General features: G+C 37.8%; 1 protein-coding gene across 1 annotated transcript in view; it reads left to right on the top strand.

Moving 5' to 3' along the window:
* LOC134542735 (furin-like protease 1) overlaps positions 1-27,549 on the top strand; it is a 574,833-nt gene that overhangs the window by 465,682 nt on the left and 81,602 nt on the right. Inside the window, exons 9-12 of the mRNA XM_063387231.1 lie at positions 10,817-10,945; positions 12,507-12,672; positions 17,909-18,081; positions 25,738-25,947. Of these exons, the coding sequence (XP_063243301.1) occupies positions 10,817-10,945; positions 12,507-12,672; positions 17,909-18,081; positions 25,738-25,947 (678 nt within the window). The remainder of the gene's footprint in view (positions 1-10,816; positions 10,946-12,506; positions 12,673-17,908; positions 18,082-25,737; positions 25,948-27,549) is intronic.

The following is a 27,549-nucleotide window of genomic DNA, read 5'->3' on the forward strand; positions in this document are numbered from 1 at the left end:
AAAATATTGTAGGTGAGTATTAAAAATTTGTTTTAATTATTATTCACTATTTGCCCTCCTCAAATTTTAATAAAATTTAACCTTACAATAAATTACATTTAAACACAATATTATTCTTTTTAACATAGTTACATAATAATAAACCTATTTAAATAAATTTCAATTAATTTTCTAATTCTATTATTAATTACGAGGATTGGTATCATGAAAATATGTGTAGTAATCTAAAAAAAAGTTTACTTGTTGAAATATCTTTCTATGATTAGTAGTAATAACGAATAAGAAAAAAAAATATTTGGTCAATATTGAATATTTTATTTCGTATTTTTTTTTGTTTATTACTACCTAGTTTTAGTCCAAAAAAAGTATATGACATACTATATGTTCACATACAGGAAAACATAGTTGATAGAATTTTTTATTGGATGCAGATATATCACATATGCTTATCCAGCAGTACCATTTGATCAAATTTTTCTGACATTTCTTTCTCTAAATTTTAAAGTGGTGAGTATACTTCAGTTACTTTAATTGTATAGGTTTTTACTTAAGGAGCTAAGTCAACGTTAACATTCTGTTAACTTGATAAGGATATACTATGTATAAAGTTTCGCAGAACTAACAAGACCTCTTATATCAATTAAGATAATTCTTCTTTCGTTTAACGAAATACTTTTGACTTAAGGAAAAATTTGGCCATTTATTTCGAGTGTTTCAAAAATAATGAATTAAATATATTATTGAAATAATTTTTAAATATGTTTCATAAAAGTTTTTATATTGTTTTTATTAAGCTTTTGTACTGGAAGAAAAACAAATTATATAAAGCAAACCTGTAATTTTTCTGGTGTAACATTTTTTTAAAATAAAATGCACTGGTTTGAATTATAACGTGAAATTTAAAGTGTACAATACTTGTCATAAATTTAAGAAATGATTTATTTTAAAATAATTTTTTTTTGAAAATTTTTTAATTAATTATTGGCGACTGGCTTAACTGTTATTATTCATAATAGAGATTTTACTTCTCATAGTTTAAATTCAATCCTTACGGCAGTTGTCATTTTAAGTAAAAAAAAACTTTTTTTATTCACCTATCTAGTTTTATTTCAAACATTATAAGTAGGGGAAAAACACATAAATCACAGACATAAATATCATTGACATCGAAGCACAGTGGCACCACGCCCCAGTGTACTACACGGGAAGTTAATAGCGTACATACACCGTCGTTTAATGATTTTTTTTTCATCGAACTTAGTTTTAGTTTCACGTCTTTTCCAATGGTCTTGACTGTAGAGAAAAACTTCAATTGCAGCAAAACTCCCTTCAACTAGTGGGATGGAGGAGCATATTGGACAGCGATTTTGAGGGGAAAAAATAGCTATTTTTGAACGTTTTTCGAATGTTTATTATTCATAAAAAATTATCAACTATAATCAGACACAACAAACACACACACACACACACACACACACACACACACACACATATATATATATATATATATATATATATATATATATATATAAAGATAATTTCAGAGCCGTAAGTAGCACCTAAAATTGCATGTCTAACCGTGTTCAGGAATTAAATATGAGGGTCCGATAGAAGAACGAAAGAAAATAAACATGCCACAATGAATGAACTGACGGGGGTCTTGTGAAACATCTCGCTAGTGTCTGACTGCAAAAGAAACACGCGCGGGGCGAACCGCCATCCGAATATTGGGTTGTACATAAAAAAAACTGAAACTGAAGATAACCCAAGCCCAAAATACAAAACAACATAAATATAAATGTCCGGAATAAGTTAAACCGATGCAAATGGTAGAGATGGTATTATAAAAAATTCACTAGGCTAGAGGAATACCTATTAGGATCCTGTTCTGATACTTAAGTGTAGAACCAAAACTCAACAGCCTTAGAAAACAAATATAAATCAACGATAGTTTTAGGTAACCAAAAATATAAAATAATAATTAATTTTAATAAATCAATTAACGACACCAAATAATTCGGTTGGCAGGATGTACATTTATAGTTCCTTTTTTTCTGTTCAAACAAACAGTATTGCTATTAATAATACTTATTTTATAAATTATAAAGTTATGATCATCCAATGAAGTAAAAATCTCACATCAAGTGTAAAATATATCATACGTTCATCTCGGGCTAACCTTAGGTACCAGACATGTCTTAGTTATGGTTAAATAACCTTGTTTCATTGAGCAAATAAGACTCGAATAAAAAATACTTAACACCAAAAAAAAATGTTTTAATACTGGGGTTAACAGATGAATAGAAGTAGCTTTTAAGAAATAAGATCATGCTCAAATAGTCCGGTCAAATTAGACCAAAAAAAAGGAGTGAAGTTACAAAAATTCGCAACCAGCTATCGTCAAACATAGATTAAAGTATTTCGAAATTTGTTCTCAAGTCTCACGATGCCAAAATTCACAATTACATTTCACTTCTTGGATGAAAAGTATAAAGTAACGAAAACGAATTACTAGAGTACCTTTTTGCCATCGACCAGCATGGGGAGGCCTCGGATTCTCAATTTCGTGACATGATCGAAGTATGCAATGCACAAAGACGTGATGAATGTGTAAGGAAACAGTAGAGTATAAAATAAGGTTTTTGGTCTATTTTCAACCAGTACAATGTCGTACTTCCCAAGTGACCTTCATTTTGCTATACAGTCCGTGTGCAAAATATCTACTTGCTTAAATAGCCAGATTTCCACGCCAAACGGAAAATTAAGAGAGATTTAAAACAATCACTAGTCGCCTTGATGTACTTAAAGTGATGATGAGGTGTCAATTGCAAAGAGGATGAAATGTGTACCAGCTCGAGCAGAAGAGGACTTTACGAGTACCGAGTTCATACAAAAGAAAAAATTACGGAAATGCTGACACCAAGTTAATGCAGTGGTGCAGCCTAACATGAGATATTTCACAAGTTGTAATGATAACACGAACCATGTAGTGTACAAGTGGTTACTCGGTGCAAATGAAAAATAGAATTTCTAATAGGAAATATAATATGTTTAGAGGGTTACCAAATACACTGGACTCCAGGCCTGTACGAATTTTTGTTTCACAACGAACATAAAGGCTTTTTTCACGAGAATTTGCTAGAGTACAAAAAGTTGCTTGAACTAACTTATGCAAAGTTATGTGTTAATGATCCAGAATAATGCATATATAAAGATGATCATGAAAAAAAATCTACATTTTCGCTAATCTCTTCAGTGAACTAGCACTAAATGGTGTAGGTTAAAAAAAATTACAAAGTTGTTAGAAATTTTACTATGTGTATTGGGACGACCCAAACGAATTAGTCGATCAGCTTAGACTGTTAGTGCAAAAAATTATTCGCTAACTAAAGATATAGTCCCAATACTCGAAGACTTGAGGGAACCTGGCTACATACTATGTGTCTAAAAAAAATCGCACACGAACTTCTTGCTCTTGTAAGATGGCAATTCCTTACACACAAAGTTGTTGTGCACTGACTTAATCTATTCCAGGTGGACCTTTTTTATATGATACTGTATTCTTAAAAGACCAAGAGCTTCAATAACAGGTTGATGGTAATCAGTGTGTATAGTAAGTTGTCTTGAGCCAGACTTGTGAAATCGAAGAATGTGACAGATGCCATGACAGACAGTTTCCGTAATGTACATATTCTCTCACATCAGCCAACCGATCTCGGCAATGAATTCTACAATACGACCTTCTGGGCTTTAATGAATAAGTTTTGAATAAAATACTATTTACATTTAGTAATATGGAAATCTCCATAGTCTAGTGATTTAAAATAACTTTGCGCACGAAGATGTGGCATCAGTTTATACCTAACGGAAATTACAAGAGGCCTGATGTCTGCAAAACTATTAATTGAATAAAATTCCACGTGGTATTCTACCACAAAAAATTATCTCAAAGACGTAAAGGATGATCGTCTGGTTTGAACGGTGCTTTCCAACATGAAGAAGAAGGATCCACGAAGGGTAAGGTTAACATCGGTGAGATTGTGTGGTTCTCTAAGCTGAAAGGTGTCTTTGAGAAATGTTTCACTGCGAATTGGAGTCCCGAACACTCTTCATGTGACCAATATTCGTGAACTGGAGCCTAGGACCTACTACCTCGAAGATTTGGACTACATGCCTATTTGCATTGACTTCTATGCCGAAGAGATTCAGACAATGGTGTATCCCGAAACATATTTAGTGGGAAAAAACTCTCAAACGAAGAAATTGACGATCCTATATCAAGTGGCGGGGCTTCCCACCTCACTTTAACTCGAGAAAATTTAAAGACATTAATAATTTGTTTGTTTGTGCTTGTAGTAGTGGAGGATTTATGTAAATGTAATAAAAATCGCAGGTTTTAGGGGCCATTGTCCGAAATTGCTTGGCTCCTGGGTTGTAACCACGTCCAAGGCGAATATATCACCGACGTTTCGGTCTATGTTGCAGTCGCCATAATCGGGGTTGAGTTACCTACTGAGGTTATTTCAAGTTCTCCTGCCTTTTAATACTCTCGCCGGAATGATCACTCCCCACTCAGGTGACAGTATTAAAAGGCAGGTTGTAAGCTTATTCCTCGCTCAGTATGCATAAACTCGCATTTACGCATAAATAACTGGCGTATTTTTTCGATGCTCATACTTTTTACCAAAAAAAAAAAGTATATTAAAGAAAAAGCGCATTCCACCTTAAAAACAGCTTCAATTAACATGCCTGTGCGGGCAAACGGACATTTACTAAAATTCGTCAATTCAAAATAAATAAATAAATAAAGGCAGCAATGTTTGAATCGCAGGAGAAAACATTTAACAGATTTTTAAAGATTTTTTAATGCAAAAATTATGCTGAAATATTTGGCTACAATAAGCCGGGTGCATAAATAATTTACAATGCACATGAGCATAGCTAGAAATAAACCCCAAAATTTAAATATAGTTTGACTTCCCTTACGTTCAAAAAAAGAAATATAAATATACAGGATTTACATGTACAATTTTTCAACATACTCTTAATGTAAATAATGTATAAAAAACACAATTTAATAACTACCCTATTAATTTTTATTTAATTTTAAAGTTAAATTCGTGCACAAAATAATACACGTCTATTTTTTGGTCAGTTTTTTCCGCCTAAATAAATAAATGTATTTATTCTCCGAGAGGGAGTTTTAAAACACAACAGTAGTTTAACGAGTCGTTTTGCACTTTCGCTCGCAATAGTGAAGCACGTGGACGGCGAATAAAGAGCTCCGGGCACTCAAGGAGCTAAGCGTTCGTTGAAAAACACTTGCTTGTTTAACAAAGTCTTCTGCTCTCTGGTTTCGAAAACAAAATGTTTTTTTTTATTGTTTAGGTAATAATGAAAACATTCTGTGTGTTATATTACCCATCATATGGTGCGATCGAAACGAGTTTTGGCCAGCATTTAATTATCGTCAAGCAAGAGCATTACCTTGATTAATGTTTGTTATTGAGAATTTCATGCTGGTTACATTATTGAGTAAAATAGTGTTTTGTAGCTAAACGCACCTGCTCTTTATGTTCATGAAGTCTCCCCAAATACGCCCAGTTGTCGGGGTTGGCAAAAAATTTAAAAAAAAAAAAATTACAAATATACTTTATAGAATTGATGATAAGCATCCAAATTGTACATTTTTATTATTTCATTTTAATCCAAATTACATAAATTTATATCAACATTGTGTAGTCATATTTAATGTTAACATAACAGTTTTATTGTAATTGATTCTTTTCTCATTAACCTTTTTATTAGCGGTATTAATGTATTCAAATTAAGTTTAATATAATAATTTTTGTTCTAATTTTTTTATTATTTAAATGATGTTAATATTCGTTAGTTACGACGTCCTTCTGACGTCACACGCCTCCCACAGTTTAGCAAGCAGACCTTCAGTCCAGAGAGTATTGGCGAAGCGGGCTTGCACAGAGCGCAGTTATGTGAAACCGCAGTGGAGCGAGCCGCCCCTGTTCAGGGCAGGTTTGCAACGCGCTGCGCTGGCAGGTACTGCGGGTTGCGTGCAGCCAGGCGCTCGCCGGCGCTATAAACCTTCCCGCTCGCCAGATAAGGAACAGGCTTGGCTAGTCTGGGTGGAAGGAAGGGATTAATGTTGCGCGGAGTGTCACCGCAGCCCGCCTCACATCCCCTCCCTTGTTACTTATGAGGCGAAAACTGTTGGCTCGCATTCCCTGCGCCGCCAGGAAAAATGATAAAATGAAGTGGTTCTCCGCCACGACTTGGAAACTTTGCCATCCTTCGTCGCTTCAGTGCATTTTACGCCTCCTGCTCTAAAACGAATAAATCCTACTTTATAATAACCGCTTTATGCTTAAGTTTTAATTTCATTCACAATCTCGTTTGAAACGAAATGTCTTAATGACTTCTTTAAATACTTTAGCCTGCATTTTGCTCCTCAAGCGAGTCTTTTCAAATCCGCAACTCAAATCATTATTGGTTTAATTTTTATTTTCTTGCTACAAAATAAAATTTTCAACAGTAAATTTAAGTTATTAATTTTCAAAATAAGTTTTTTTTAATGTTTGGCTGTAATACAAGCAGTAAGTACGCCTTGCAAAAATAAATGAGAGTGCTCCTGACAGACAGCGACTCAAATTAAACCTGAAGCCGGGAGTCCAGGCTCGAAGTGAGCTGCTTGAACAAATGGTGCGCAAGAAGTTGGTTCAAGACCTCGTTTGCGCTTGTGGGAGCTGCTACCTGCGTACTTTCCGTCATGTCTCAGAGCAAACATTCAAACCGGTGAGCTACAACTATCCCTTCAGTCAAACTGTCACGGCTTGAATGTTGCTCTACAAGAGGCCTCGCCTGTCAACTTCTTGGTTTTGAAATAATTACAATGCATCAGATGCATTGAGTAATATTTTTTGAAGTGAAACATCTTTTCTGAGAGGGCTACTGTGGCCAGGGGCACTGATTTGGCAAATAAAACCATTGTTCAGGTAATTTTTAAGTTAAGTTTTATAATAATTTATTTTATTAAATTGCTACGATTTAAATTAATGTTATTATGGTTCGTTGGCATCATGATCGCCGTACTAACGAGAACATCCTATAGACTCGGAGATTTGAATGTATATTTTTTTGTTAATTTGAAGTTATTTTTTCATTGTACCAGATTTAAGTATTATTTTTTATTAGATTTTCAATGAGCAGTATATATATATATATATATATATATATATATATATATATATACGTACTTGTGCAGAGAAAAGGGTTTGTTTGACTCAAAGAAATATTTGTTTATATATATATATATATATATATATATATATAAATATTTACTTGGTGGAACAAAATATGATGTTAGTTTAACCAAACTCGGTAAGTAACAAAAATAATTTGTAACACCTAACCAAATATGCATTTGAGTTGACAAAATCTTTTTTTTTTTTTTGGGTGAAACAGAATCTTTCCTACTACAAAATATCGGTTTGTAATAACAAAACATATATTTATTTCGCCGTATATAAACAAATATTTTGTTGAGGCAAACAGTGTGGACATGGCTAGAGAAGTGTGAGAAAGTAAAGGACTGGAACTATTTTCTTTGGTGCGCAACAGTGGCGCGCTGCGGCGGCTAAGGCGAGTGCGATGAAAGGCGATGAAAGGCTATGAAATGAAGACTCTTGGCCCGGGCGGTGGTGAAGCCAGAGCTCTCGCAGGAAACTTCATTCAAAATATTAACGACATGACGCGTATGATTCCGGGTGAACTGCACGTTTAACCGGGTGTCTAACGTGAGGGCGGTGATTATTGAAAAGTGTCGCCGTGAAACTTTTAAAGACGCAATTTATATTCCTGCGAAATGCACTGCGCTGTAATTGCAAGTGGTGTGCACATTTATACTGAATTTGTCAGTGGGCTGCAGTTCGTAATTTATTTTCTTTTTTTTCCTAACCTAACTAAAAACTGAGTTGGGGAGGTTCCCGGGTTAGGCAGGGAGACTAAGTGCGTCTCAGGCCGAAGCATATACGCTCTTATCATGCAGGGTATTAGCCAGGCAGGAGGGGTAGCATGCATCGTGTGCTAGGAGGGGGATTGGCCAGCCATGGCAGCGATTGGCGCCATGATTTCCTCCCCTCACTGACTATACTAGACTAAAACTAGATAAGTTGAGCCCAGGTAAAACCTGCATAGACACAGGGAAAACCCTGGACTCTGACTTGCGGGATGCAAAAATCTCATGCATTAAAATGGAGCAGGAAGCTTACGGGAGACAGAAGGATGGATCTGGAAGAAGGGGTGGACAGAGTAGAAAAGAGTCTACCATGCGGGGGGTTGGGGGCTTGCACATTGCTGCTCGCATTGGTTGGGATAGTACTGGTTGTTTCGGGGGCGACTTTTGTCGTTTCCCGCCGGGCTGCCAGCCAGCCCATTCGTAAATTGCAGCACCAAGTTCCCGATACACAGCTAGCTAGATGTTTCTGCTGCTACGAGGTTCGCCTGTATAGTGGTGCTTGGAACCTGCAGTAGTCAAATTGCGTGTTGCAGTTTTACGTCCTCGCGCACCATCGGGGTGTTTCTTAAATTTCGCTGGCCAAATGTCGAATTCTCGGAATTTCACTCAGGTAAAAAAAAAAAAAAAAACCGGTTCCTAGAAATCCATGTAGTTGAGCGACCTAACCACATTGTTTTCATTTCTCCCACCCCATTTTACGGATGGTAGTGTCAGTCGTATCTCAAGCATTGCTCGCAGTGGTTGTGTATACTCGATGTTCGTGCTTTAAAACTCAATATTTTAGTATTTATTATTTTATGTTCTATTGTGAAAAGATGAATTCTGGTTATGGGTTCTAAAACTCCTGGTAAGTAACTTTGTTTTTGTAGTCCAAATACTATAATTTTAGACATCGCTTTTTTTTTTCTTTTTCAGTTTTCGTAACGGCTGACGATTGACGCTGCCACATTTCTTCTATTTTATTTAAAGTATCTACAATTGTTTTGTGAAAAAAGAGTTATTTATTTGAACAATTACATCTAAGTATCATTAATTTTTATGTGAAAAGTGTGATTGAAAATGTAAAAATAGGAAAGATTTAAGAGTTCAGCTTTATAAGTGTAATTGATTATTGGTATGTGAACACGGAAAATTAAAATGTTCAAAGGACATATATATTTGTGTGATAGACTTTATAAATGAAATTTATGTTTCATTGGAGTGTATTTTTGTACTTTCATTATATTCAGCTGGAGATCGTTATTGAAAATCATGCCTAAAAATAATAAAAAGCAGAAAAAATATGAGGTATTATCAAAGGCAACGAGCAATAACCGCTAAAAAATGCGTCAATGAACGGATGCGTGAGTACAGGACGTGGGGAAAAAAAAAAACATTTATTTTATTTGAGATTTTACCCTCATCCTAAATATTCTAAATTATTATCTCCTGCTCAGTAAAAAATACTCCTTATTTATTTCTATCTAGAACCAATAAGCAAGCAGTTTCATTTTTGTCACGCGTGGTTCTCATTTTTTGTTTCTGTCTCTTGTTTTATTTTTAACCTATTTTCTTAAAGAACATATCCTTATGAGATCACTTTCTTGTTTGTAAATGCATGTGGCAAATATATTTATTTTCATTACCAAAGGGTTTTAGTAAAATTACGATTCTTTTGTGTATTTAATAAAATAAGTTTACAATATTTGTATAAAATTTACATTTTAATTTGGCCATAAATGGTGAATTCCGAAATGTTTCGCAAAACACACTCGCATCAAAACATTCTAACAGTTAAAAATTATTTGAATATTTTTAGTATAACATTTAAGATTCATGGATGATTTTTTGAATCACTAACTGGCTTAAGTGCTATTAAATATTAAGTAATTTGTGTTTTCATAAAATAAATTGTTATTAGGCCAAAATTTATTAAAACATATTGGAAAATTCCTAAAGCATTAAATATGAAAAGTGCAATATCTCCAACAAAAATCACATGAAATATATTAAAGTTTCTTGGTCCTCTATTAAATATTATCAAATTTTCACCAATGATTAATACTTTGTGCAAATTTTTAATGAAATATGGCATTTACAGACTTATACATAACGCACCCAAGTAAAATTATGTTCTGAGTGAATACCATTTCTTCAAAAATATGAAAACATTTTTTTTAAGTTTAAACTTATTTTTCTCTAGATAATGATAACTTATAACCATTAGCTGTAAACAAGGTTATATATATATATATTTTTTATATTTTAATGACTAAAAATGGAAAGAAATCTAACCGCCGATTAAAAAAATATATATATATAGGTGCTAAGAAATTTTTTCTTGGTGTAAATACTTTCTCTGGGAATTTGGCTGTCAGTTAAAGGGGGAACCACACACAACTTAGAAACACACAACTTAGAACATTCATAACTTAGAAACCTCGAAAAAAATTCACGTAACTTAGAACAGTCATGAGTTAGAAACGATCATAATTTAGAAACACGCAACGCAGAATCACACAACTTAGACACGTAACGTAGAAAGTCATAACTTAGAACTATCACAACTTAGAAACACACAACTTAAAACTGTCATAACTTAGAAACACAAACGCCGAACCACACAACTTAGAACTATCACAACTTTGAAACACACAACTTAGAACTGTCACAACTTAGAAACACACAATGTGTGTTGCTAAGTTGCGACAGCACCCCAGTTAAGCAGTCTGGTCAGTTGGTAAGTAATGACGGCACTGCTAGTGAGTGCAGAGGCAGCGGACCAATGAGCGGGTCTGTGTGCAGAACCGCGGGCCGGGTCTGGACATGAACGTGCTGCCCGCCTGGGCGCAGGGGGTCACGGGCAAGGGGGTAGTCGTCACCATCCTGGACGACGGCTTGGAGAAGAACCACCCCGACCTCATCCAGAACTACGTGAGTATGCCACGTCTGCCTGCTGTTCACCACAGTCGCCATCTGCATTCAACTGGCGTGTGCGCATGTCTTTACGTCCTCAAGTGATTATCTACTTAATTAAACCCGCGGCTTCGATCGCGCGATTCCAGAGTATTTATATAATTCTACCATTTAAAATAAAAGTATGTGATTAATTCCAAAAAAAATTGTTACTAAATAAACAGACAACAACACTTGTCAGATGCATAAAAGATTTATTTCATAACAAAATCCTTTAATAATGATAATTTTTTTTAATTGGCTTTGCGTAAGCTTTTTTAATTTTTGGTAGTGATAACCTATCTGATTTTATCACTTCGGTTTTAGAATGTTCTAGTATATATTTTAACTTGATAAAATTACCCCTTAGTCCTTTTGATTTCATGAGGTAAACAATTAAACAAAATGTTCAACAAGCACCTATTACATTTTAACAATGGTTACGCCATTATTATTAGTGTTAGTGTTTTTTATATAGGGGTGTTTTTCATTTTCTCATTCTGTTCTGTTCCGGGAGCGATCGCCGTGAAGGGTGCTTCGGTGTTGCGCCATGTTACGCATGGCTAGGAGGTGCCTTCTGGTCGGTGTCTTATATTGTTTTCTTTATAGTTCAGTAGTGTAACATCAGAATCAAAGAAAGTGGCTGTGATGCCAGAGTCTAAGATAGTGGACGTGATAGTCAAAATTCAAGGTGGTGGACGTGACTTCAAAAAATTAGATTTGCAGGAGGTTCTATAAAAAAACAAAATGGCAGAATACAAGATGTTCGCCGGGTTCAAGGTCAACGCAAAATGACCTCCGAGGTCGAGGTAACGGTCAAGGTCATCCAATATGTCCATCGTGATATCAAGATTGAGGACACTGCCGCCACCACCACCACACCCTTGGAACATGTGGCAGAACATGCATTTCTGTACTACTCGCTTCATATCCTGGTTTTTCAACAGGCCTTCTCCTTGCTGCTGAAACCCGACCCAAAACAATTGGCAGATTATGCCCTTGGTTTTGGCTGCTAGAACACAACACAAGTCACTAAGTAGTGGAGTGAGCAGTGAAGGCCTGCGTGGGTGACGCACCACAACGCCGAAATACCACAACGCCGAACGTACAATAACGCCGAATACCATAACGCCGAATGTCAAAATTTACCACAACGCCGACAGCTAGAAAACTGCCGTGTACCACAACGCCGAATTACCAAAACGCCGAAATACATTAACGCCGTAAAATGTCTTTGCAGGACTGCCACAAAGGTTACGTTAGGTAAGGTTAGCACACAAATTCATTCGGTTTTTTTTTTTTTTTCATTTTGCACCCGTGGCCTCCCTTCCCCGCAAAATCATTTTTCGGCGTTGTGGTATTTCGGCGTTGTGGTATTTCGGCGTTGTGGTACACAGCAGTTTTCTAGCTGTCGGCGTTGTGGTCAATTTTGACATTCGGCGTTGTGGTATTTCGGCGTTATTGTACGTTCGGCGTTGTGGTATTTGGCGCTGTGGTAAGGACCCGCAAGTGCAAGCACGCGAGCGCGCGGCTGTTGCAGGACCCGCAGGCCAGCTACGACGTGAACGGCAACGACGGGGACCCCATGCCGCGCTACGACCTGCAGGACTCGAACCGCCACGGCACGCGCTGCGCTGGCGAGGTGGCGGCCACGGCCAACAACTCTCTGTGCGTGGTGGGCGTGGCGTTCGGCGCCGGCGTGGGCGGTGAGTGGCCGTGTGGCCGTGTGGCCGTGTGGCCGCGTGGCCGTGTGGCCGTGTGGCCGTGCGGCCGTGTGGCCGCGTGGCCGCGTGGCCGTGTGGCCGCGTGGCCGCGTGGCCGCGTGGCCGCGCCTTCATGCTCGCTTTCTTCACTGTAGCCGTCCTGACCAGATCAACCGTCCGCAATGTTTTAATAGTATTTATAACGTAGCTAACCTAACCTAATTGACCATTAAGGTGGGTTTACGATTGAAAATTAAGAATTATGACTTAAGACTTAGTCATGTACTTACCATATGACTATATGTAAACTAGTGGAATGGTTTATGATTGTCGTGTGTGAATTTTGACGGGTCGTGTGCGAACCATATGATGACTTAAGACTTAACAGAAATGGTTATATTTTATATTTTTCGTTAGGACTTAAGGGAAGCGACCAATCACAACAAACCGGGACCTTTCAACAGGAAGTTTATGTCTTATTATTGGACCGAGCGAGGCAGTATTTTGGGTTAGAATTCGTATATTTGTCATTTGCAATCATCATCCATTTCGAAAAATAGATATCCCATTTGTCAATAACCTATTTCAAACCTGCTTCTCCGTTTCGAACAATGGCCGACCATGTGTTTTGTACTGTGATTGGTTAGAATTAACGACTTCTATGTCAATCATAAACTGGAAAATGTAGTTTTGACTTAATCGTGTGCTCGATGTTAAGTTATAATTCTTAAGGAAATCAATTGTAAACCCAGCTTTAGTATCCTTTTATCAACACATTTACAATGAACAAAAAAAAAACCGAAGATGCACGATTGGGCGTTTGGCTCTCTCGTCTGTGAAACGAAGGTTTCCCCACACACACCCGTGGCATGTCAACACAATCACAGCCCTAGTTAGTTCTATGTTCTCAAACAACTTACACAAACATTTCGCAAACCCGGTGTTGGCAAGTAATTATGTCGCCATTTACCATTTTCTGTGTCGACACTGGGCAACTTCCTTTTGTTTACAAATAATATTTTTTTTTGACGTGATAACGTCTTATAAATCGATGGACGCCGGCTGCACGCACGAATAAAGCATGACTCATTGTCACGTTCCGCCTGAGCCGAGCGTGCAATAACCGGCCAACCACCGCGCGAGAAAATCTTCTATAATATCTAACAGGTTAAGGCGGGCTTTTTAAAAGCAGCAATTTAAAAAAAAATTGATTTATTTGTCCAATTTCGTCATTTCAAATTAACAATTTATTGACATTGATTTTATTTCAGTTTACTTCTATAACTAATTGTTCGTGATATTTAAACAAATTATTTAAATTTACTTTGCAAAAACTGTAAATAATATTTGAAAATTAAAAGGAATGCAATTTTTTCATCAATGTATTCTTATGACGTTATCACGTAAAATTATCGTCCGTAAACCAACTTTACAGAAAACCCCCCTTTTTTTTCAAGTAATGTATTACTAATAAATAAAATTTACTTACTGCAATAGTTCCAGGAAAATTAATTTGGTCTTAAAGTTTAATTTTCTTTCAATATGTACTTCTATAATATCAAACAGGTTACGGCGGGCTTTTTAAGAGCAGCGATTTAAAAAAAATTATATATTTGTCCAATTTCGTCATTTAAAATTAACAATTTATTGACATTGATTTTATTTCAGTTTATTTCTATAACTAATTATTCGTGATTATATTAAACAAATTATTTAAATTCAATTTGCAAAAACTGTAAATAATATTTGAAAATTAAAAAGAATGCAATTTTTTCATCATGTATTCTTATGACGTTATCACGTAAAATTATCGTCCGTAAACCGACTTTACAGAAAACCCCCTTTTTTTTTCAAGTAATGTATTACTAATAAATAAAATTTACTTACTGCAATGGTTCCAAAAAAATTAATTTGGTCTTAAAGTTTAATTTTCTTTCAATATGTACTGTTTTTTTTTTTTTTCGTATAAAGTAAAATAATGTTACTTTCAGGTTGTTGTTACATGAATAAAAAAATTGGTTTTCTGTAAAGTCGGTTTACGGACGATAGTTTAACGTGAAAACGTCATAACAAAACATTGATGAAATGATTGCATACTTTTATGAATAAAATTGAATCATTTTTATTGAATTATCACTATTTCGTATGGATACAAAGACGGAGTGAAATGAAATCTACAATTTAATTGATAAATTTACTTATATTTGCACTCAAAAATTCAAATATGTTTATTACTTTAACGAAGAGTTTATTTTAACTATAACTTTTATACATGTTTGCTATTTAACTTCTTCCAATCTGTGTTATTCTGTTAAGGATAGGACGATGATAGGAAAAGTAGGAAACGAATGGGAGTGTTTCAAGGATGATGTGCCTCGAAAAAGTCAAATCGATGGTTGTTCCAACCGAGTGGAAGAGAGATAGATGCGGCGCAAGCGCACAATGAGCGTAACGGGACACAGCATAACGGGACAATGTGCGTAACGGGACATTTTTTCGTGCGTGCAGCCGGCGTTCATCGATTTATTAGACGTTGTCACGTCAATAACAAGTAACCAAAACTTATGTTAGTCTTTACACAAAATTAATAAACAAACTATATTCAAGCAGGGTTCGTGTAAATTTTGCCAGTGTTGTAGCATTCGCAAAATTTGACCACTGTTAACCCATGGCGAATACTGAAACACGACGGCGCCTAACCTGCAACTCAACAACATATAGCTAAATATTTAAAATACAAGAAACGTGAAAAAACAATGCATATATTCCCTCAAAAGAATGCAAAATACACCTCGTAGCACTACAAGGATTAAGACTAAACTTTGTAGACTCAAGTTACGTAAGAAAACTACAATAAAGGCAATGGCACAAAAATTCAAATCTTTTCGCAGAAAACTTGTGAACTCGCTTATGCAAACAGTGGCTGAGCATATCCAAAGATAGGCCGTTAAGAGACAAAACAGAACAGCAAAGGAACATTCAAAGTGCAGTATGTAGCTACGCTCTCAAAATAATAAAGACCATACCTCACTTTATACAGGGCGTGCCCAAAAATATATTAAAAGCCAAATAACACAAGGAAGGCTAACTTATACAGTGCAAGCCACCCTCGTGGTTCAGCTAACGGATCCCACACCAAAATAATAACATGGTGCAACTATGGAGTTCGAAAGAAGGAGGTCAGTTCACTTGCTACAACCATAAACGAGCTAATCTGCGCCGGTGTGGGTGGAAGGGAGCTACTTAAGTTCACCCACACGAGACCCATTACCTGTACCATCTTTTATACCCATTAAAGTGCTTCATTTTTCCAATGATGTGATTTTCGTATGACTTTCTTACCCCCCGAGTCTTAGTGATGTAAAAGATGTACATGCCAAATTTCAAGAAGAGTGGATAATATATATATTGATCTCTTTTCTCTCAAACTAGTGAAATTTCTAATATTGAAGTGCTTTAACTAATAAGATTTGCATGTATTTCTTTCATATTTAGCAGGAAACTGAACTTTAAAATGGGAACCAAAAGTGGTATTTGGCCGCTGTAAAATGTGTCTAGTGGTGAGTATTTAGTTAGCTTGCCTCCCTTCAATGGAACAAGTAATTTTAGTTTTTATTTACCATCACAAGGAAATGAAAGAAACCTTTTAGGATACTGCTAAATATACCAGTACTAAACTACAGAATGTTTAGAGGTAAGCAAATATCCGTGTGAAAAGATGGACAAGATTATCTGTGCTCGTATTCAAAAAGATGTACAAAGAATACCTACCAAGATCTGGGTAAAGAGAAATAGAGAAACACGGATAAAGCAAGTGTGAAACGGCAGATTCGGAAAGGTGATGTCGTAGAGTTATTTGACATTTCCCGGTATATCTTTTGATAATACAGAATCTAATATAGTACTGATCCAAGGGGCATGTACCATAATTGAAAGGGAATTCGGACGAACATTGTTGTGTTTGGCTTGCCAACATCACACCCATGAACTAATATTGTGAGGAGTATTTGAGGAGTGTGGTTACATACCATCAAGTGGTCCTGTCATCCATATTTTTTTGGAATATCCAAAGTCTGTGGGCTTCACATGGTAAGAAGTCATATGCAACAATGCTGGATGAAAAAAGTCCCGTTCAAGGCTTTCTAGAAGAACGACTGAAAAATTTTGACTACATCCGAAAGACCACAAACAATTATTATAACTCTCACTCCTGTACCTAGGACTTTAGTTACATGATCCCAGGGTCTCTGGATCAAGCAAAGTGGGTGACAAAGGCAATATGTTATGTATATGCTCTTAAAATATTCCTGTTCACTAAACAGTTGAATATTCCCCAACAAGAATTGAAAGGAGAGAAACGGGTTGCACATTTGGTCAGCCTCATGTATGTTCGGTTTTTGCACCACGAGGTAAATGGGAGAGCGCAAGCAACAGGGACGGTTAAAGCAACTGGGACGGTGCAGGCAACAGGGATGGTGCAAGCAAGAGGGAGGGTGCGATCAACAGGGAGGGGGCAAGCAAGATGGAGGGGGCAAGCGACATGGAGGGATTAAGCGACAGGGAGGGGGCAAGCGTTAGGGAGGGTGCGATCAACAGGGAGGGGGCAAGCGATAGGGAGGGTGCGATCAACAGGGAGGGGGCAAGCAAGAGGGAGGGGGCAAGCGACAGGGAGGGTGCAATCGACAGGTAGGGGGCAAGCAAGAGGGAGGGGACAAGCGAGAGGGAGGGGGCAAGCGACAGGGAGGGGGCAAGCAAGAGGGAGAGGGCAAGCGACAGGGAGGGTGCGATCAACATGGAGGGGGCTAGCAAGAGGGAGGGGGCAAGCAAGAGGGAGGGGGCAAGCGACAGGGAGGGGGCAAGCAAGAGGGAGAGGGCAAGCGACAGGGAGGGTGCAAGCAAGAGGGAGGGGGCAAGCGACAGGGAGGGTGCGATCAACAGGGAGGGGGCTAGCAAGAGGGAGGGGGCAAGCGACAGGGAGGGGGCAAGCAAGAGGGAGAGGGCAAGCGACAGGGAGGGTGCAAGCAAGAGGGAGGGGGCAAGCGACAGGGAGGGTGCGATCAACAGGGAGGGGGCAAGCGACAGGGAGGGGGCAAGCGACAGGGAGGGTGCAATCGACAGGTAGGGGGCAAGCAAGAGGGAGGGGACAAGCGAGAGGGAGGGTGCCAGCAAGAGGGAGGGGGCAAGCAGCAGGCGGTCGGCCAGGGGAAACTCCCCAGTGAGCTGCGCGTGCTGCCCGCAGGGGTGCGCATGCTGGACGGAGACGTGACGGACGTGGTGGAGGCTCGCTCGCTGAGCCACAAGCCGCAGCACATCGACATCTACAGCGCGTCCTGGGGGCCGGACGACGACGGCAAGACGGTGGACGGGCCGGGCGAGCTGGCCACGCGCGCCTTCATCGAGGGCGTCACGCGGGTCAGTTAGCCACACACTACACGTACTTTATGAGGAAGTAAAATAGTTTTCTTTTGTAAAATATACGTGTTTCTAAATAAATATGGAAAGAATAAAAATTTAAATACTCCGTAATTGTTTGGAAGTATGTTTAAGAACATTAGTATACAAATGGGCATTCTGGTGCAGGTTCCAGTTTATGGGGCATGGTACCGGCGAACCTCTGACGTCACTTCCGCCATTTTTGTGTCAAAATTCCACAAAATTCCTCAAAAAATGTCTCTTAATGCATCAAAATTACTAGAATTTTCCCTATTTCTAAGGAAAAGTTCCCGTTTTGAGAGAACATTTCCCGTTTTATTCCACAAAAATTAAAATATTTAAAAATTATAATGGCTCAAAATATATTTGCTTTAGAAAACAAAAAAAAATTGTAAAAGCGGCTTAAATCTCCTTAAACCAAGCTGCCCTATGCCACTGATGTCATGGCCTTAACTTTGACCATAAACTTTAAATTCTTTATGTTTTAAACAAATAATTCCGAAAAATTTGCCAAATGTATAAAAAAATGTTTATATCAAATGTTTAGTTACTTAATCCATCTCGGTCTTTGGTTCAATTTCTGGACAGAGAAAAACACTAATGACAAGATAGATATTAACCAGTTAGTATTTCATTCTGCCATCTTGTTTTCGTCTGCTGAAAGCCGCCTTTTTTTGTTTACTAGAGTGCACTGCCGTCATATTAGTTTACTTTTTACACGCTAGAGTGCAGTAATAATTTATTATTACCATGTCGTCCGCCATATTTTAATATGAACATGATCTTGGAAATTCGTAATTATATAGCTATAAATTCTGGAAAAATTCCAAAAGTAGTCGGAAAAATCACATATTAATATACTGATTGTTACGATCAATATCCTTCCTCGGTTCGATACTTGATCAATTAATTATAGGTTACAAATACTCTTAAATTCCTCTACTACCAGCCTCTAGTAGGCTGATGATGAAATATTGACCGTGATCTTGAAAATTTGTAGTAATTAAACTAAAAATCGAGAATAATCCCATAAATGAACAAAAAAGGACTTATTAATTTAATAATTTAGTCGATGGATATCCGTCATTGGTTGTATATTTGGTCAATGCAAACAAAACCCCACAAAAGTGGCAGTTTCTGAAAAATTAATAAGAAATACAATTTATTACATAATTTCTATTCTCTACAGGAACACTTACTAAAGTAACCATCTTATAAACAATTAGTTCTACATTGGCTTTAACTCACAAATTATTATCTCCAATAGGTTTACTGAAGACGGAGACCAGCCAAATCATTTGTCTACGTAGTCTTTTAATTCCCGACAGTGTTTCTCAATACTGCGTCTAACACACTGCTTCACATCGTTGGAATTGTAAATGGGAGTATTCACTGTCTTGAATGCACACTTCTTCACTTTGTCCTCGAACGGATATGGTTTTCTATATACACAGTCCCACCACAATCTATATTTTAAAGGTCCGTATGTAGCTACTTCATCAGTAAGCTGATTGATAATTTTCTGCATGATATCGTCAAGAAAAGAACAAATTAGATAACAGTAGTCTTTCAGCATTCAACGAAATGCAGATTTCGCCATTTGGAATCTGTTATATTTTACCTGTAATGCACCCAGAAAAGTCTGAGTCATGTCTATGCCTCTACGCATTCGGTTGCTGAATATCTGTTTTTGTGCTTGTACGCATACGAGTCTCCAATCTATAGCGAGGAGACGAAATGTCTGCAGGTATTTCATCAGTATGCACAAGGACTTTACCTTAACATTTTTTCGCATGCCGTCGCAAACTGTCAATACGTTTAAACCAAACATGACACCCACTGCAGCTAAACTTCATGCGAGATGGATTCTTCATGCATTTACTCCGTTCATGTCTTCGTGCACCATGGGCAAATGCAAACGACATATAGCCGCAAGGATGTCTAGTCGACGAAGGGGACACACCACAACGCCGAAATACCACAACGCCGAAATGCCAAATTGACCACAACGCCGACAGCTAGAAAACTGCTGTGTACCACAACGCCGGATTACCACAACGCCGAAATACACTAACACCGAAAAATGTCATTGCAGGACTGCCATAAAGGTTAGGTTAGGCTGAACTAGGTTAGGTTAGACTAGGTTAGGTTAGACTAGGTTAGGTTAGACTAGGTTAGGTTAGACTAGGTTAGGCTAGATTAGGTTAGGCTGGATTAGGTTAAGCTAGGCTAGGTTAGGCTAGGATAGGCTAGGTTAAGTTAGGTTAGGTTAGGTTAAGTAAGGTTAGGTTTGATTGTGGTATTTCGGCATTAAGGTGCATTTAAGAAACACACACAAAATCATTCAGTTGTTATTTCGGCGTTGTGGTACACAGCAGTTTTCTAGTTGTCGGCGTTGTCGTCAATTTTGACATTCGGCGTTATGGTATTTCGGCGTTGTGGTAACGACCCGTCGACGAAGACGATCATTTCAGTCCCGAACCGGATACTGATGTTGCTGCAGTTGTACCAATTCTCGGTGTACTCTTAAAGCTAATCAATCAATCAATTGCTGTTGTAGCTTAACCTTTACTTTCTGCCGCGCAGCAGGACCATTGCACGTGTTCAAGCGTCTTTTCAACGCATCATTTCTTGTAAATTGCTTGCGACACATTTTACAGCTTAACATTTTACAAGAAAGATACTTAGCGCATTCTCTCTTCTCGTGTCGTACTGTTGTTTGAGAAAATCTTTTCACGGTAACGATATCGATACTCGATAGTTGTTGACGAATCACCAGCCATTGAAGTCTCCATCGAGGGCAAAACGACGTCCATCGTGGTTTTCTCTGCAGCCAGCACTGTAGTCATTAACCTCTCTTCTGCTAGTGGAACCACGCCAGTTTAAGTCCTGGTTGGAAGTTATCCCGAGCATCGAAGATTTAGACTTCCGTGGTAGGTACATCAACAACGTATTTATTTCGTCAGACAGGTATATTTTATAGAGTCGCTTTTCGTAGGGAGAAAGATTAATAAAACTCCACCTAAGGTAATGGGAAACATAATTTAATTTAATTTTGGGCTTCAGTGACTCTTATCATTGGTCGAGAATCGAACAAAGGACAGTATTCTATCGAGTCAATCTTAAATTTTTTATGACTTTTAGAATATTTTCCAAATTTGTAGGTTATTTGTTACGAATTTCCAAGATTGCAGCTATATCCGCTTACTGGAGGCTGGTAGACTAGGATCCTAAGCTGCTTTTAAGATTTTTCACCATATTTTAATATATATTTTTCAGAATGTCTGGCTTAAATAATCATGAATTTCCAAAATGGTGGACACCAAATGTCAAAATGGTGGACGCCACAGTAATAAATTATTCCTGTACTCTAGCGAGAAAAATTAAACTAATATAGCGGCAATGCACTTTATCGGACCAAAAATAATGTCGGATCCAAGATGGCGACCTCCATTAGGCGAAAACAATATGGCTGTCATGACGTCATACTGGCTGACATAATATCTACCTTGACATTAGTGGTGGGAGGTAGTCTTTCGGTGGATTTCGTGAAGAGAGAATCTATCACCATTTTTATAGAATGACCTCGTCGGGTTTGAACCGAATCTTAATGTCGTAAGAGCATATTAAAAATAAAATTGTATTAAAATATTAATTATTTTTTATGAATTTTAAAAATTTTTCCTGCTTTGCTAGCATAAATATTATGGATTTTCAAGATGGCGGGTGTAACGAAAAGTGCAAAGTTTATAGAATCCAAGAATTCGGGTGTGATGTAAACAAATTTTTTGTTAAAATTTTATTTAAATTATAATTAAGAATTTTAAACTTTTTTATTTATAAATTACATGTTTACTCTCGCCGGGAATCGAACCGAGGACTGAGATGAGTTCGATAACCAATCATAAAAAAAAATATTGTTTCGGAATTTTTCGGTTGAAAATTAAATATTTCAAGTTTACGGTCAAAGTTAAAGGTCAAGGTCAAAAATCCCTTCTAGAAGCTTATTGGAGGCTTGCCCATTGGGAATTTAAGCCTTTTTGAGGAAATTTCATTTTTTTTTTCTGGAATAAAAATGGGAAAATTTCTCTCAAAACGAGAAATTTTCGCTCTAAATAGGGAAATTTCTAATAATTTAGGGAGATTTTGAGTCATTTTTGATGAATTTTGATTAAATGTGATACCGGAAATGGTCTTCGTGACGTCAGAGGTCGGTCGATCGGACATTGACCCCGCCACCGCCACCACCACCACCACCACCACCACCACCACCACCACAACCACAACCACAACCACAACCACAACCACAACTACAACCACGACCACGCAATGGTACCAGCGCTCGGACATACCTTTCTATACTACTAGTGATGTATAAACGCAGGGAGATTTATTACTTATTCCATGAGTTACTAGGTAAGGTGGAATAGTACAAAATCATTGGCCGTATTCCTTCTGCTTTTATTACAGAATAGTCGCCTCTCTTTAATTTAATGGCATTCACATGACAACCAATATACATATTTTTTTCCCCCTTATAAATAAACTATTCTCAGTAACGATAATACACATAATCAGTGGGAATCGCATGTAGTTTCAGCATTACACATAATTATAGAAAGAGTTTGTCAGCCTACTTCGCGTCCCGGAGATCTGAGGTTCGCGTCAGTCCTGCCAGTTGTTCGTTTGAAGAACACTGCGCAGCGCCACCAGTTCATTTTCAGACACGTGCACGGTGCCTTTAAAGCAAAATGTGCGTGGATAATTTTGCCGTACTGCTGTTCCTGAAAGGAAGTATTTTAGGAAACGCAGGAAGAAATAATAACGTTAAGTGCGGTGACACTTGTTATTTTACTCTGCAAACGTTACATTTTAAAATCCTTGCATGAGCTAAATGAAACAGGTGAAGTGAATGAAGCATTAGCGTACACTAATTTCATAGTCATAAAAATGCAGTTATAATCTTGGTTTTCCTGCCATAGCACTGCACCCACTGTTCAAAAGTAATGAGTATAATTGTATCTGTGTTGCATCAATTCACTTGTTCCTATAGTTCCTGTAGTTGGAATACTCTCGAGAGGGTGTGCATCAGCTAATTTGGACTGACAATCGATAAGTCTATGAAGTATTCTCCATTTGTTGGCTTTAATTCCGAACGTTTCGCACTGTCTTGGGCTCGAACCTGGATCCCAAAACCTTGCAAGTCCCGCTAGGAGCACAACAGGAGCAAAAAGAACACCCTCAAAACATAGCCCTATGCTAGAATAGGAGCAAAGAGGAAGGCTGGTGTAACCATGAAAAATTACTGGAGGATCAGAAATCAATATTCAGAAATTATTAACTTGGTTTAAAATAAGCTTTAAAAACACCAAGCAACATTAAGCAAAAAATAGAAAGCACTCAAATTACAGCATGACTTTACGTTATGCCCGTAAATCAGGGGCGCAACAACAGGGGGGGGAAGGGTATTTTGCCCCCCCCTCTGAAACCTTGAAGTGGGAGCAAACGGGGGCAAAGAAAGTGCTGTGTAATCAATTTTTAGATAACAAAACTGCTTAAATATCACCATTTTCCACCTTGAAATACAAATATTCCCGGGGGAGGACCCCCGACTCCCCGCTTCAATAAGGGGGATCGATGATTCTTTATAAAAAGGTATATTGCCCCCCCCTTTTTTTTGGAAATTTAGTTGTTGCGCCCCTGCCGTAAATAGTGCAAAATAAAGCTCACTCCTCAGGCACATTATGTTCAGAAACTAAAGTAAATGTTTCTATATAAAAAGGTGTAATTTAACATGCAAGGTTACAAATTTAACAGTAATGATTACACAACGGTCGAAGGAGCCCAAGGTAATGCCCGCAAAACATTGGCCCGCGAGGGTACTTAATACCAAGAAATATCAAAATGAATATCATGACACAACAAAATCGGTAACGTGAGTCCATAAAAGCTATGAACGGGGATGTTAGCCAACTATCAAACAAGGAAAAAAAGCCTTATCATATTACTTTAAAGGCCTCCTAGAGCACCATGTGGAGGATAATCATGGCATACTTGACATGTCGTAACTTGCAGATCTTACAGACGTTTCAACCAAAGCAAATTTGAAGGTAGCTGGCCAAAAGAAACAATTTAAGGAAAAAAAAAACACATTTACCGAAATATTAATTTTACATCTCAAGGTATGGCCGCCATATACCGACTTAAACAGCGAACTAAAAGCAAAGTTTTGGCATGACTCGCCTTGTTGCCCGCACTTTGCGCCACTATAATATGTTAATCTAACTTAATTAGACACTATAGTGAAGCTGAGCCCAATGTCACAAGCTTGTTTAAGCAATTAATGCCCACTAGTAGCGTGCCGTCACTACCCGAACTACGAGTCACTGACCACAATCCCCACACCCCGCTGGAAGCAGCATCTGTTACGTGTTGCACCAACAGAAATTAAATTTCACTACAATAGTCTAAAGCACTGTAATTTACTAGCCTAGCCCTCATTAACGATGGGCTGTGGATAAAAATAATTCTCATTAAATAAAAATAAAAAAATACCAGAGCAAGAAAATATCATTAGAGGAGGATTAGTAGGAAGTAGCAGTTAAAATTATTATATAAATGCTCTTCCACTTTAATATAATTATGAATGACTAATACGCATGTTACATGCCACATTTACATAATTGGCTAAAAAGGAATTTACTAGCCAATATTTACATAAATATGAGTAAGTTGTTGCCAGAAAATGAATTGTAAATCTAAATTAGAAATTGCAATAATTGTGTGCAAGAGATTTCAAAGAATTTATCCTAAAAAATTACAAAAAAAAATATACCATAAATATTCCTTAAAATGATCCATACTCAAACAAAATAGCACAGATCTAAATGCCAGGCTTTAAATTGTATCTAAATTTTCCAGTTCATTACGCGTGCATACTCAAAATGCCTGCCAAATTACGTTGTGATCTTACGCCAAATAGTTTTAATGTATCTTAATTATATGACCTTATTAAGAAGTCCTTTTTAAATGTCATTAAAATACTTTTTATTCTCTTCGTAGAACAGGGTACTTGACTGTAAAGTAAAATTCTCTAAACTGTCCAAATTATTGAATGTTAAAGAATAAACGCGATTGAAGATAAAAAAATAAATAATAAATACAAGTGAAAAAATTACGTGGTATGATCTCCACACACCAAGTCAAAACTAAGAGGATAGGAATTAAAACTTGCCACGACTAACCTCAATGCACGTGCTGCTGAACCTGAAAACTGCATCACTTCTTTGAGACGAACAATTCTGAAGATGGAACCATTTCTTCCAGCCTCTTTTAAGCTTCTGGGCGTGAAAGCCGCGCATAACCGATAATCACCCTAAGAGACGGGATGGAGATGAGCTAAGTGCGAACAAGAAAATATACAGGGGAGGTGAAGGGGAAACTAATGGAAATCCATGGGGCGTCCTGGTATCCTTGTCGCCAGGGTCTCAGACAACAGTGATCACCTCGTGCATTGTTCTTCTCTAACTCACCGCATCCTCATTGCCTTGGAGGAAGTAGCTCCTGCGTTGCTTCGTGCGACTCGTCAGTCAGTCAGTCAGAAGCTGCAACAGCGTGTGCGGTGCTGTGGCGCAGGGCCGAGCCGGCAAGGGCTCCATCTTCGTGTGGGCTTCGGGCAACGGCGGCCGAGACCACGACAACTGCAACTGCGACGGCTACACCAACAGCATCTGGACACTGTCCATCAGCAGCGCCACGGAGGCAGGGCAGGTGCCGTGGTACTCCGAGGCCTGCAGCTCCACTCTGGCCACCACCTACAGCAGTGGCTCTGCGGGCCAGAAGCAGGTATGCTTAACATAGGTCAGAGGGATGCCCTAGAATTCTCCAGTCCCTCTAAATGTTTGATGACCTAGATAGATTTCAACCACAAACTTTGAAGAAGAGGGAAATAGCCATGTCTGAATACCATCTATTAGTTATTATGAAGTAGCTCGGCTTCTGGGTTGTAGCCGTGGCCTTGGCGAATAATTCACCGACGTTTCACTCGGCATTGCAGTCGCCATCATCAGGGAGCAGTTACCTACTGAGGTTCTTACCAGTTATTCTGCCTTTATATACTCTCGCCTGAGCGGAAGGTGCTTCCTGATTGGCTGCAGCTGTGGGCTAATCAGAGCCTTCCTTTCTTCTGGTTGGCTGAGCTGTTTTGCCAATTAGGGACGATCTGTCTGATGTTGGATTTGGAGCTACGTTTTGAGGATTTCTAAAGAGTGTGTTCCATATTTTGCTTAATTTGTAGCCATCTTATCTATTAATGTTTGCTGGGTGTTTTAATACTTCTACTGATTCTGGAATGTATATTTTCTTGTATTGTCGGATGTTGAATATGGTGTGGAATTGGTCGAATGGTGCAATGTCGACCAAAACATCGGTGAATTATTCGCCAAGGCCACGGCTACAACCCAGAAGCCAAGCTACTTCAGACAATGGCCGTGAAAGCCTGCGAACATTATATTAGTTATTATGTGTCATGTGGTTTTTATTATGTATCGTTATTAAGGTGTTTAAATAAATAAGTAGGTCCTTCCTTCTTTTTGAAAGATAAAATGAAAACATCACTATATTGAAAGACTGACTTTAATAAATCTAGTGATCAGTATGCATCTGTAATCAAATTACACATAATGATGCCCCTCAAAGAAACGGCATCGTAATACCTAAGTGGGATTGTGTGTTTGTATATCCCGCCTGCAGTCAGCAGTGACCAACTGGATGGTATCGGCAATAGACTAAATACTTGAAGGTAGCATGATATGGTACCTGTAATTACTTAACTTAAAAAGGCTGTAGGTGTCATATTTATTAAAGTATTTGCATTTATATAAAAATAATTGTATCCTATTTTCTACTCATAGCTTTCTGTAGAAAAATTTATTTCATGTTTCGTATTCATATTAACCAGCTAAGAACAAAAAAACATCCGTTTTCAATGTCTTAAGAGAGCAAACCTGTTTAAATCATTGGTAACAGGTCAGTCAACACATAGATTGTCTATTCAATGGTTGAGATAAAAGCTAGCATGATATATTTTAATATTATTTTCCAATCTCAATTGTATGATGGTGTTCAGTTCCTGACTATAAGTTTGGAGGCTCTTGTCCTAACTAAGGCGATAACCGAAAGTTTTTTCAGTATATTCTTAAGGCAGAAAACAAAAACTGTCTATTTATTGTCATGGCAGCTCTGCAATTAATATGACGTGTTCATGGTTTCCTCAATTTAGTCCAGAAAAAACATAACTTTACATTGATAGTTTGACTGCTAACATTTTAAATTTTCAAAAAAGTGTCTCATATTATAACGAATATTGCAATAATTCGTTTGCCTGCAGTAAATGAGAAATAAAACTTTTGTTACAAAATATATAATACTAGCTGCCCGACCCGGCTT

This window comes from Bacillus rossius (genome assembly GCF_032445375.1).
Source record: "Bacillus rossius redtenbacheri isolate Brsri chromosome 9 unlocalized genomic scaffold, Brsri_v3 Brsri_v3_scf9_1, whole genome shotgun sequence".
Classification (NCBI taxonomy): Eukaryota; Metazoa; Arthropoda; class Insecta; order Phasmatodea; family Bacillidae; genus Bacillus; species Bacillus rossius.